At 42.5% G+C, this 11,970-nt stretch overlaps 1 protein-coding gene across 4 annotated transcripts; it reads left to right on the top strand.

Moving 5' to 3' along the window:
• The first annotated feature begins 731 nt into the window (after window positions 1–731).
• Window positions 732–9,465, top strand: RPA2 (Replication protein A2). Of its 4 annotated transcripts, none has more exons than XM_017619770.1 (5): window positions 732–836; window positions 892–947; window positions 1,054–1,628; window positions 1,684–1,747; window positions 9,415–9,465. In XM_017619770.1, exons 1-5 carry the CDS (start codon window positions 821–823, stop codon window positions 9,448–9,450), a joined length of 747 nt encoding a protein of 248 aa, XP_017475259.1. In that variant the 5' UTR covers window positions 732–820; the 3' UTR covers window positions 9,451–9,465. The 4 variants fall into 4 exon arrangements, with proteins under 4 accessions (XP_017475259.1, XP_017475258.1, XP_017475260.1 ...); XM_017619769.1 differs by lacking the exon at window positions 9,415–9,465 and adding an exon at window positions 1,841–1,966; XM_017619771.1 differs by lacking the exon at window positions 9,415–9,465 and having other exon boundaries at window positions 733–836; window positions 1,684–1,813.
• Window positions 9,466–11,970: the final 2,505 nt, after the last annotated feature.

The following is an 11,970-nucleotide window of genomic DNA, read 5'->3' as shown; positions in this document are numbered from 1 at the left end:
TACGAAATACTAATACAGTGGCAGCACTATAGCTATTTTGGAATCGCGCGTTTCAGCTGGCAAAGATTGTCAACTTCTTTTTAATAACAAAATAATCTATCTTAGGTTGATAAAACTATGTGTTTCTTTAATAAACAAGTTAAATTATATATTTTAATAGTGTTTAAAAAGTGAGAACAGGTGATTTAGTGCATCTTTGTCGGTGTAATTGCCCATAGAAAACAACGAAATTTAACAAAAGTTTTTTGTTCATAACTTTTAAATGGTTAATAATATTATCTTCCCCTCCGGATTGTTATTAGGGGGCCGAAACGCGTCGTTTGGTACCCTTCCCGACTTTTCCGCACCTTTTTTAAGGGTTGTTACCCCACCTTGGAGAACTACCAGAAGTACTGAGTGTTATAATCGTTTTGGAAAAAATGCAAATTTCCGCTGTTTTCAAACAGCTCCCAAGGGGTCTTTAGGGGGGGAGGGGTTGGGGGAGCGACGCCCCCTTCCCCCTCGCCCCCCCCAAAGCGTTGTACAAATAACTAAAGATTTTCCCCTCTTTTTTTTCTTTTTTCAAATTTGGACCGAATTTAAAGAAAATTTTCCCAATCATGTGGCTGTTCGTTCTCGAATTTTCTCTCACTCTCTGCTGTGCACAACAGCAATTGCACGGTGATTGCCATTCGAAATTGGTGGCTTAACCACTGCCTAATAGGGGCAACGTGTATCCAATGTGTAATCGATTAATTTAACAAAATGATTAATCGCTGCAATTCCTATCAATATCGATTCCCCGTAAGATTGCGCGCGGCTTTTATTTTGATTTAACTTGATGATGGACATATCTGGTAGGTGATTAATTTGTTTTAAATTTTCATTATATATATATAAACAAAATCATAGTGAGTGGAACTTCAGCTTCAGCGCAGAATGTCAGCCAGGGAGGATCATCGGCAGAGGTGAAGAAAACCACATAGGTACATACATGATAAAAATGTTTTAACGTAATGTTTTTATCATGTGTACATACATACATGATTGATTTAAACTGACATTTTCTTCAAGGGTATTGCTCCAGTTTTTATTAAACAAATTCTGCTATCACAAGAAGGAAATTTTAAAATGTTTGATATGGCATTTGGAATGATTACTTCTGTAGCTATGGTTCGTTCAGTTGATATATCGTCTACTAAAATCACGTATACATTGGAGGACCACTCTGGACAAATTGAGGCACATTATTGGTTGGAAGAAGGCGACTCCCTGAAGTGTCCAGATGTTATGCTTAACAATTATGTCAGACTTTACGGAAGTGTTCGTACTCAGGGTCATCAGAAAATGTTAATGATCTTTAAGATGATTGCCGTAATGAACTCGAACGAAATTTGTACTCATATATTAGAGGTGCTTAATGCTCGACTAAAATCAGAAGAATTTGCTAAATGCAGTGATCAAATGATAAGTATAAATATTGGAGCAATTGGTTTCAACCCGAGTGATGGCGATGGAAGTAGTTATCTCGGTCTAGAAGGCAAGCAATTGGCTGTGCTTCAAGCTGTTAAAAATAATATGACTACGGAGGGTATCGGTCGAAAAGAGCTACAACTTAAATTTAATCATATTAGTGCCAATGAGATTAAGTAAGTTTTTGTCGAAAGTCAATTATTATATTTTAACATGTTTTGTTGATTTCAGCGCCATAATTGAGTTTTTAATATCGGAAGGACATATATATTCTAGCTTTGATGCTGACCATTTTGTAAGTTCAGAGTAAAGCTTGTAAATTAAAATTGTTTATTCAAAAAAGGATTTTTACCATAAAGTTTGTTACGTCTTTTTTTTTAACTTTTAGTTCAAATCGACACCAGCAAAAAAAATAAAAATTGGGTGTAGAGGGGCCCCTTTTGATTCTGAAGGTGAAGACCCCACCCCGCGCCCTCTTATAGTAGGGGTCTTCATGTAAAGTGATAAAGGGATAAATTGCTTTAATTTATCCGCATTCTTTCATGAACGTACCTTGGTATATAATAGCATACAATTTTTTATTATTTGACTTGTATGGCTAGTTACCTTACATTCTTACCTCGTCCGTTGTGCTCATTTGCTTTTTATGTTTTGGAAGCAAAAGCGACCACCTGTCTGTTGGAGAGATGTAAGCATTTATCCACCAAAATCGTTTGATAAAGTGATGAACTTTGGTTAAATCGGTTTTTTCAGTGTTGATATTTTAAGTACAATTATACTCTTTAACCGACTTCCAAAAAAGTAGGTCATCAGTTTCTCGGAATATTTTTTTATTTTTATTTATTTTTTATTTTATTTAATTTTTTTTTTATATGTTACCGCATAACTTTGGACCACGTCAACCGATTTCGATAATTCATTTTGCAACTAAAAGGTAGTGTCTCAGAAGTGGTCCGATACTAATTTGGGTTAGATCCGATCATTGAAGCATAGATATATATATATATATTTTAAGTCGGTTTTTTTTTGCTAAAAATTATTTGTTTCAGTACAATTTACCGAATTTAAGTACAATTTTAACATCAAAAATACTTTTTGAACCCAACGTACTTTGATTCCACTGGTTCACAGCAAAAATGTTCTATGGACGCCACTGTCCAATTCCTATGTAAAATTGCTCGGTGATTTCGAAAATCGAGCTAATCTTTTTCTATGAATACGTTTTCGAGATATTTGCAACTTACCGTGGGAAATGTTTAGTAGTGCTCCCATCGTTTTTGGGGTGAGGGCGAAGGGGAAGAGGGCGGGGCCCCCTAACCCCGCCCACTAGAAAAAGGACATTCCCTGCTTTCTAAATAGGCGTACGCCCCCCTTGGGCTCCTCCCACAGGCCTCTAGGGAACCGTTTGAAAAAGGGGGAAAAACGGAATTTTCTTAGGCAAACTGAGCAGTTTGAAGTGGAATATGACCCTACTAACAGAAACCGTGGGATTTTTAATAAAAGAAATTATGTTAAATTAGATATCGGGCGATTTTGAATAAAAAATAAAAAAGTTAATTAAAAATAGAAAAAACAAGTCTTAAAAAAAAAATTTATTTTTAACAAATGTATTTTTGCGTAGAATTCCTTTCTACGTAGGGGCCATTCGGCCGCACTTATGGATTATTCTGTGTTGCCAAAAAAGGGGGCTGAACACTTTTTGCAGAGAACACCTTCCTGAGTAGGCGGCCTTCTGCCGCACTTCGGGATTATAACCCTCGGGCAGTATAATTCTCCTTTCTGTGTTGCCAAAAAGGGGGCTGAACACCTTTTGCAGAGAACACGTTTCTGCGTAGGCGGCCTTCGGCCGCATTTAGGGATTATAACCCTCGGGCAGTAGAATTCTCCTTTCTGTTTTGCGAAGAAAAGGAGCTGAACACCTTTTGCAGAGAACACGTTTCTGCGTAGGCGGCCTTCGGCCGCATTTAGGGATTATAACCCTCGGGCAGTAGAATTCTCCTTTCTGTTTTGCGAAGAAAAGGAGCTGAACACCTTTTGCAGAGAACACGTTTCTGCGTAGGCGGCCTTCGGCCGCATTTAGGGATTATAACCCTCGGGCAGTAGAATTCTCCTTTCTGTTTTGCGAAGAAAAGGAGCTGAACACCTTTTGCAGAGAACACCTTTGTATATTTTTAATGCTTACTGGGTTATATCCTATATTCTTTTGTCTCATTCTTTTGCATTATCTGATCGGTTGAGAAGCAGCCATTTGTAATAGCAATTGAGAAAAAAAGTATGTGACGTTCGTAATTTTGAAGTTTGCTATTTCTGTTTTGCTTCTTTCTTTATGTGTATCTTGGCGGTGGTTTATCTCAGTGACTTTGAAGCGATTTTCAATTAATTTTTTTGTGTAAATTTAATTAAAATGAAGTGCCCGGTGATTGGTTGCTGTAGGGTTTGTATTTGTGTTACTGTTGTTGTTGTTGTTGTTGTAGCGGCTAAAACAACCCCGCCCAGATCGGTTGGTATCTCAGTCGTTGTCGTCAAGTTCCACTAACGGCAACCCTAGGAAGCGTGCAGCTTCTGTGGGGTTTGTCCACAGGGACAAGGCCGTTAGGGTTGTCGGGTTTTCCGGGCATGCGAAGAGATGTTTCGAGTCATGTGGGGTCTCTCCGCATGCCGGACACTCATTCGGCACATCCTCATTCAACCTACTCAAGTAGGAGTTCAACCTGCTGCAGTAGCCGGAGCGAAGTTGTGCGAGTGTTGTGCGTGTCTCCCGAGGCAGATGAAGCTCCGTCTCGTCTATGTCCGGGGGTGGTATGCCTAGAACGGCATTCACAGGTCTAGAGTCTACATAACTCGAGACTGAGTCCCTGTGAATGCCGTTCAGGGCCTGTCTGTAAGCTGTCGGGTCCAGAGGTTGCTTAATGAACCTCTGGACTTCGTCCGTCAGTTCATATAGATGCCTCCTGACGTGCCTAGGCGAGGGCTCCTCTGCAAGCAGCTGTCTGCTTGGGTGGCCACTTCTGTGGCTCCCGATCAGGAACTGCTTGCAGAGCATTATATTATGCTCCTTTACAGGGAGCATTTGCGCCTCGCCGTGCAGGTGGTGTTCAGGCGACATCAAGAGGCATCCCGTCGCTGTCCTAAGTGCCGTACTTTGTACCGTCTGTAGCTTCGTCCACTGCGTCCTACTNATCATTTTATATATTACATTTGTATTATTTATATGTCATATGAATACGGTAAATCCATATTATAGTATTAAAAGTTAAGAAATTTCCATATCCATATCATGTTTATAACTTTTCTTCTTCTTCTTATTTGGCACTAGAACCGTTTGTCGGTTTGGGCCGAGACCAAAAAGCTTTTCCAATTGCTTCCCTCCTGCGCGAATTTGCGCCAGTTGGTTAACCCGAGAGCAGACAGGTCCTTCTGCACTTGGTCCTTCCAATGCGTTCGTGGGCGCCCTTGCTTTCGTTGTCCACCCATGGGTGCGGAGTCGAAGGATCTTTTCACCGGAGAGTCGTCATCCATGCGTACAACATGTCCAAGCCAACGCAATCGCTGTATTTTTATGCGCTTAACTATGTCCATGTCGTTAAAAAGCTCATACAGTTCCTCATTCCATCTTCTCCGATATCCGCCATCCACGAAAACAGGGCCGTAGATTTTGCGTAGAATAGTTCTCTCGAAAGCCCCCAAAGCCTTCTCATCTTTGTTCGACATCGTCCAAGATTCTGCGCCATATAAAAGGACGNGGCTCCGGGGGCTTTGTTGTTCTTAAGCCGCTTTATTGCTGTTCTCACCTCGTCTTGGTCCAGTTGAGGGACGTGAGCTTCGTCCCTATACATTGGTTCGGGTTCTCCTTCATCAAACGCGCCATCTGTTTCGCCATTTAAAAGCAATGAAAAGTGTTCCCTCCATATCTCAAGTGTACTATGGACATCTGTTACCAGGTTTCCATCTTCATCTTTGCAGGAGCTAGCCCCGGTCTTAAAACCATTTGATTGCTGCCTTATTTTCTGATAGAATTTTCGAGCCGCATTCCTGTCTGCCAGCATCTCAAGCTCTTTGCAGTCACGCCTTTCTGCCTCTCTTTTCTTTCTCTTGAAAAGGCGTATCTCTTCCCTCCTTTTCTCCCGGTAACGCTCAATTGTCGCGCGTGTCGCTATTGGCTGAAGGGTAGCTTTGTATGCTACGTATTTTTCTGCAGCAGCCGCGCGGCACTCTTCGTCGTACCAGTTGTTTCTGCGCGGTTTGTAGTAACCAACAACCTCTTCCGCAGCGGTGCGAAGGGATTGGGATATGGAGTCCCACTGCTCATTTATGTCCAGGCGATGAGGAGTTGCTGGCGCACTGGCACTGGCGCTGCGTAGTTCAAAACCGGCCGGCCTATTGCCTTGTATGTTGCCAGCGACGTTTCTTTGTCTTTGCCCCAAGTACTGCCGGCTAGCGACTTGAGGACCTTGTTGCGGCTCTGTACTTTATTGACAACAGCGGTTGAGTGCGCAGAGAAGGAGAGCAGGCTGTCGAATGTTACTCCGAGTATTTTGGGGTTATTCACCGTCGGAATTGGTGTGTCATCGACGTGAATCCCCAGCGGTAGCCTGACCTCCTTCGTCCAGGTTGTGAACAGGGTCGCGGAGGATTTCGTAGGGGAGAGGGCTAGACACTTTGCAGTGAAGAAGCGAGAAAGTTCGGAGAGATAGCCGTTTACTTTCGAACACAGGTCATCAATTCCATTCCCAGTCGCCATGATCGAGCAATCGTCGGCATAGGAGACAATCGAGACTCCCTCTGGTGGTTGAGGGAGCTTTGAAATATAAAAGTTAAACAGTAGCGGGGAAAGGACACCACCCTGAGGAACCCCCTGTTTTATTTTTCGCTGCTTACTCGTTTTGTCTCTAAACATTACCGACGAATGTCGACCACTTAGATAATTTGCCGACCACCGTTTGAGCCTCTGTGGGAGAGAGGAGGCCTCTATATCTTCTAGTAGCGTGGAATGGCAGACGGTGTCAAACGCCTTTGACAAGTCCAACGCTACTAGAATCGTTCTCTCACAGGGACGGTTACGGTTAAGGCCACGAGTTATCTGAGTGTTTATGGCGTTAAGTGCTGTTGTTGTACTGTGCACTTTACGGAAACCATGCTGATGCTTCGCTGGGGTCAGGTGGTTTGTGAAGTACGGGAGTAGCAAGGCCTCGAGTGTCTTCGCTACCGGGGAAAGGAGTGTAATCGGACGATACGAATCTCCTTTGTTTGCAGGTTTCCCCGGTTTGAGCAGTGGGACCACTCTCCCCACCTTCCAGATGTCTGGGATGATGAGAGTGGCCATTGACAAATTGAGGACCTCCGTTAGGTACGCTACCCCCGCAGGACCCAAATTTTTCAGCATCAGCATGCATATTCCGTCGGGACCCATGGCTTTGGAGGCTTTCGCCTTCCCGATGGCCACCTGAACTTCACCGCAAGTGAAAGCAAGGGGGGCACAAGTTGTTGGCAGTTTGTGCAGCCTTCTGGTCACTCGACGCTTGGCTTTGTCCACCGGAGGATGCAGTATGAACTGCCGGCTAAAATAGCTCGCGCATCTCTCCGGGTCCGACGAAGCATGGTCGCCGAAGGAAATTTCGACTCTGTCGTCGTGCTTCGTCGGATTAGACAATGACCTCACGGTTGACCAAAGCTTGCTCACACCAGAGGTGAAGTTGCAAGTCTTCAGATGCTCCTCCCACTTCTTCCGCTTATGTACGTTTACAAGTTGCCGAATCTCCGCGTTGAGATCCCTGATACGGGGATCTCCGGGATCGGCCTGACGAAGGCTATCACGCTCATTGGCTAAAACAGCCGCTTCGGCAGGGAAGTTTGGACGTGGGTCCGATATACACCCTGCCGGTATGAAGCGAGCTGCAGCAGCAGTGATAGCCCTGCGGAACTTACGTTCACCGAGATGGACGTCGGTTGGTGTGGGGAGCGCTGCGAAGGTGTTTTCGGTAAACTCCGCGTAACCTTTCCAATCAGCTTTAGAAAAGTTGATATAGGTCCGGTGTTTGGCGGAGGCAAAGTCGGTTGGTTTATCAATCGAGATGACTATGGGTAGATGGTCTGATGCTAGAGTCAGCATAGGTCGCCACGTTATGCTGTTTATCAGACCAGCGCTGACTATTGTGATGTCTGGCGAGCTACTGCAGTTACCCATAATCCTGGTGGGTGCGTCGTCGTTCATTGTGCAGAATGTCGAATCGTCTATCTGCTCAGCCAAGTCTGTTCCCCTACGATCGTTTGACAGGCTTGAGTGCCAAAGATCGTGGTGCGCATTAAAGTCACCTACTACCATACGGTTTTCACCTCTGAGGAGCGCACCTATATCAGGGTGATATCCTGCCGGGCAGCAGGTGACAGGGGGTATGTATATGTTAAATATTTCGAGCTCGACATCGCCTGACCGGATAGCGATGCCCTGACATTCTAGGGTGGTATCCCTGCGGTCGATGTCTGCTTCGATAAGACGATACTGCACGGTGTGGTGCGTGATGAACGCTAAGCCACCACCATTATCTCGCTCGCGATCTCGACGGTGCACGTTGTACCCGGCACAATTCAACAATGTTGAATTGCTGTGCAACTTCGTCTCTTGGACCGCAGCTATTAATATACCATGCCGACACATGAAGACGGTTATCTCCTCAATCTTGCTCTGTAGCCCGTTACAGTTAAATTGAAGGAGCTTCATGTGGTTCGGGAGACGTGTCGTGATGTGGGGTGTGAGTGAGGTGTATGTTCTTGCCGCCGTTGGCTGTGTGTGCTGCTGAGGTGATTGCCGCCCTGTGGTGGTGGTGGGGGGCGTCGCAATTGAAGTCTGCGACCGAGCAGCGCAACACGGGCCCTCGAAGTTCCCCGTCCAATCTCGCGTGGTACGCAGACCTGAACATGCCCTAAAGTGGCACCAGCCAAGGCAGGTGTTGCACTTGACTGATGTCACATTACGGAATATTCTGGTCTGACATACCGTGCAGATTGTAGGGGGAACCAGGAGTTGTTGGCGGCGGCGTGTGGGTGGTGGTGCGGTTGTGTGTGTTATGTGGTCTGTGGTGGCTGTGGTATGTTGTTGTGTTGTGGCGACTGTGTGTGGTTGCTGTGTGAGTGTGTGGGGCTGCACGGGCGGACTATGGGTTGCCGTGGAGGCTGCTCTATTTGAGCAACAGGGGGCCACGTACGACGTGGTCCACTGTCTGTGTGTCCGTAGTCCCGAGCAGACCCTGAGGTGACTCCACCCCTCGCAGGCATTACACTTGACTGAGGTGGAGTTGTGGTGTAATCGTCTTCGGCATACACAGCAGGTGTATGTTTCTGGCCCAGGGTTTGACTCGATGCCAGCCCTGAGTAGGAGAACGCGTAGTGAATGTAGCCCTATGGACGGACAACTTCTAAGATACTTCGCCGACCTAAACGGGGTTAGATCGCCGAAACAACAGCCCTTGGTCGGGTGAAACCCGAGTCATTCCGGTACGTAGAACCGGCTGTCGTGGGAATGTTGTGTTACTGTCTTTTATTGTGCTGTGTTAATTTCAACTTTGTAATTTTAGAAATTTTATATTTAAGTGATTTTGTAGTTCAAACATGAAAGAGAAAATTAGATTACTTCAAATATTTTTCTTGAGCTGTAAACAACATAATTTCATTTGGATTTTTAGATTCAACTTTTTTTAAATAAATTTATATATTGTTAAATACAATTGGCGATCCTGCCAGGTGATGTTACGTACTGCAAGCAAGCAATCAGTAACAAAAATATTTCACTAGGAGTTACCCGTGTGCTAACAGGATTATCGTATCAGCTTGTGAAATTCCATCCTATTGTTTTACTGGTGCAAGGAGTTCAACTGTTGAAACTGCAACAAAACTATCACTCTCAACAGCTTCAATCATAAACCACAACATTTGCAATAACTGATTTTCTCACTGTCCTCATCACAGCCAACGCAATCGAGTTCACCGGCCTACGATAAGTGAATTATGAACATTATGAACCTACGATATCTACTGCTGCTGCTGCATTACCTAGTGCCGATGGTTTCTTTGGCTATTGCGACAAGACATAGTCCAACTTCTTTCCGGCATCGCCGACTCGCCAACAGCTAGGAGAATTCCCACAATTACCATCACAGCTTGGTATTGCACTACCCCACATCATTATTAGGTGCGTTCGTTTAAAATCTCCAACAGAAACCAACCAACTGCCAAATTCCGGCGAAATGTCATCTGTTCGCTCACAAGAGAGAAATATCCAAAATAGTACGCGAACAGAAAATTTGCAGAAACTTGCAAGTTAGACGAACAGCTGATATAATTTTTGTTTACATTCAAAAGTGTAAAATTTAAAACGTTCGAAAACTCATTACAAAGTGGTATCCTGGCACAGTTTATTGATTAAACAAATAACTACTTACTTCTTACAAGTTTAATTAGTCGCATTTTGTAATTTTTAACTTCCAAACCATCAAATTCAATTTTGTGATTTGCGTAAATGCCAACCAGCTGTTTTTGATCAGCTGTTTTCCTGTTGGCAAATTGCTGTTGGCAAAAATTTTTCCAACAGAAACCAGCAGCTTCCCCTCAAAATGAAATGTCACTTTGCTCTCTCAATTTCCCCTACTTTGCAAGTTTTTTGCGTACGCGAACGCAAAAACTTGTAAGTTTTGGTTAAACATGAACAATTAACAGCTACGCGAACGAACCTATTATCACTATCAGCCGACGACGTCAAAGCATTTAAGTAGCGAAAGTGACGGCAGCAACTGGCACAGTAACCAAAGGAACATAGAAAGCAGCCGCAGCAATAAGCAACGTACGGTCGCTGTTAATAGCAGCAATTTCAGTACACAGTGTATCTTTTTGTCTAATATTTTTGAAAATTTTGTTCCCCCCTTTTGAATTAGATATGTATAATATATTTTCATTGTACCGTATATTTAAACTGGTTTCGGATCAGTTGTAAACACTCCTTTTAGAGATTATATGTGTGAAGTTATCAATGTTTCGTTCACCCCCACATGATACACACACATCTACACGGACTAATAATTTAAATGACTCGCTTATAGATTTGCAAAACGAACTCTTTTCAAGAGGAGTTCGCAAATCCTTATGCTAGTCAAAATAATAATGAGGTGTATGCAACCTCAGTCAAGCTTCCACAGGTTTGGACAAGCTGTCCAGAAGCTTGGTTTGTACATACAATGCAATTTAACATGAAAAACATTACACAAGATACTACAAATACACAATGAATACACAATCACAGCGCTTCCGCAAGAAGTCATAGTTACGATATTAGATGTCATTCAAAATCCTCCGCATAACAACAAGTTTTTAGAATTAAAGAAAGTCTTAATTGAAAGGCATTCTTTAAGCGAAAATAAGAAATTAGATAAAATTTTGCCAGATTCAGAGACGGGTGATCGTAAGCCCTCTGAATTTTATCGGTCGCTCATTTTTCTTGCAGGTTCCAATTTTAGTCAAGATATTTTAAAGAAACTTTGGCTGAGAAAATTGCCAAAAAATCTTAGTGTAATATTAGTTAGTTCAAGTACCAATGATATAAATGAATTGGTGAAACTAGCTGGTAATTTTTGAGAAGTGATTAATAAAACCGAAATATCAGCTATGAATAGTTTTCAAAATTCTAAATCACAAGACACAGTTATTGAGAATTTAGTTAAAACGACGAATCTTATGTGCGAAAATTTTCAAAAACTTTCCTTTGAATTAAATTCTATTAATCATCGAAGTAATCAAAATTTTAGATATAGATCATATAATAGGAATTGTTTTAGAAGTCCATACAGAAGTAGATCAAAATTTCATGATAGTCAAAATTGGTTATGTAGATACCATTACAAATTTGGTGATAAGGCTCAGAAATGTCAACAGCCTTGTGCTTTTTCTAAAAACAAAAATTCGTTAAACTAGAGTCATCCGTTGTTGTGGCGGCAAACAATGGAAATTTAGATATTACCACACGTCGCCTATTTATTTTTGATAAAACAAACAAACTAAATTTTTTGATTGATAGTGGAGCAGAAATTTCTATACTTCCGGTAAAAAAATTCCCTCATACAAAACGTTCTTCAGATATAATACTTACTGCAGCCAATGGTTCAACGATTTCAACGTATGGTAAAAAGATTTTAATTATAAATTTAGGTTTAAGACGCGAGTTCCCATTTACGTTTCTCATAGCTGNAATAAAACAAACAAACAACATTTTTTGATTGATAGTGGAGCAGAAATTTCTATACTTCCAGTAAAAATATTCCCTCATACAAAACGTTCTTCAGATATAATACTTACTGCAGCCAATGGTTCAACGATTTCAACGTATGGTAAAAAGATTTTAAATATAAATTTAGGTTTAAGACGCGAGTTCCCATTTACGTTTCTCATAGCTGATATTGCGAAACCTATTATTGGTGCAGATTTTCTTTGCAAATACGGTCTCTTAATTAACATGAAATGCAAACGTTTAGTTGA

This window comes from Rhagoletis zephyria, unplaced genomic scaffold, assembly GCF_001687245.7.
Source record: "Rhagoletis zephyria isolate East Lansing unplaced genomic scaffold, Rhagoletis_zephyria_1.1 Rzeph_scaffold_01954, whole genome shotgun sequence".
In the NCBI taxonomy this organism is placed as follows: Eukaryota; Metazoa; Arthropoda; class Insecta; order Diptera; family Tephritidae; genus Rhagoletis; species Rhagoletis zephyria.
Note: the sequence above shows the minus strand (reverse complement) of the source record. Positions and strands in the feature narration are given on the sequence as shown.

What these genes read in the sequence shown, in the direction of transcription:
- RPA2 (XM_017619769.1), top strand. An exon ending in AGGGAGGATCATCGGCAGAG is followed by an intron (nt 948 to 1,053) that starts GTGAAGAAAACC and finishes ATTTTCTTCAAG; the next exon opens with GGTATTGCTCCAGTTTTTAT. An exon ending in ATTAGTGCCAATGAGATTAA is followed by an intron (nt 1,629 to 1,683) that starts GTAAGTTTTTGT and finishes TGTTGATTTCAG; the next exon opens with CGCCATAATTGAGTTTTTAA.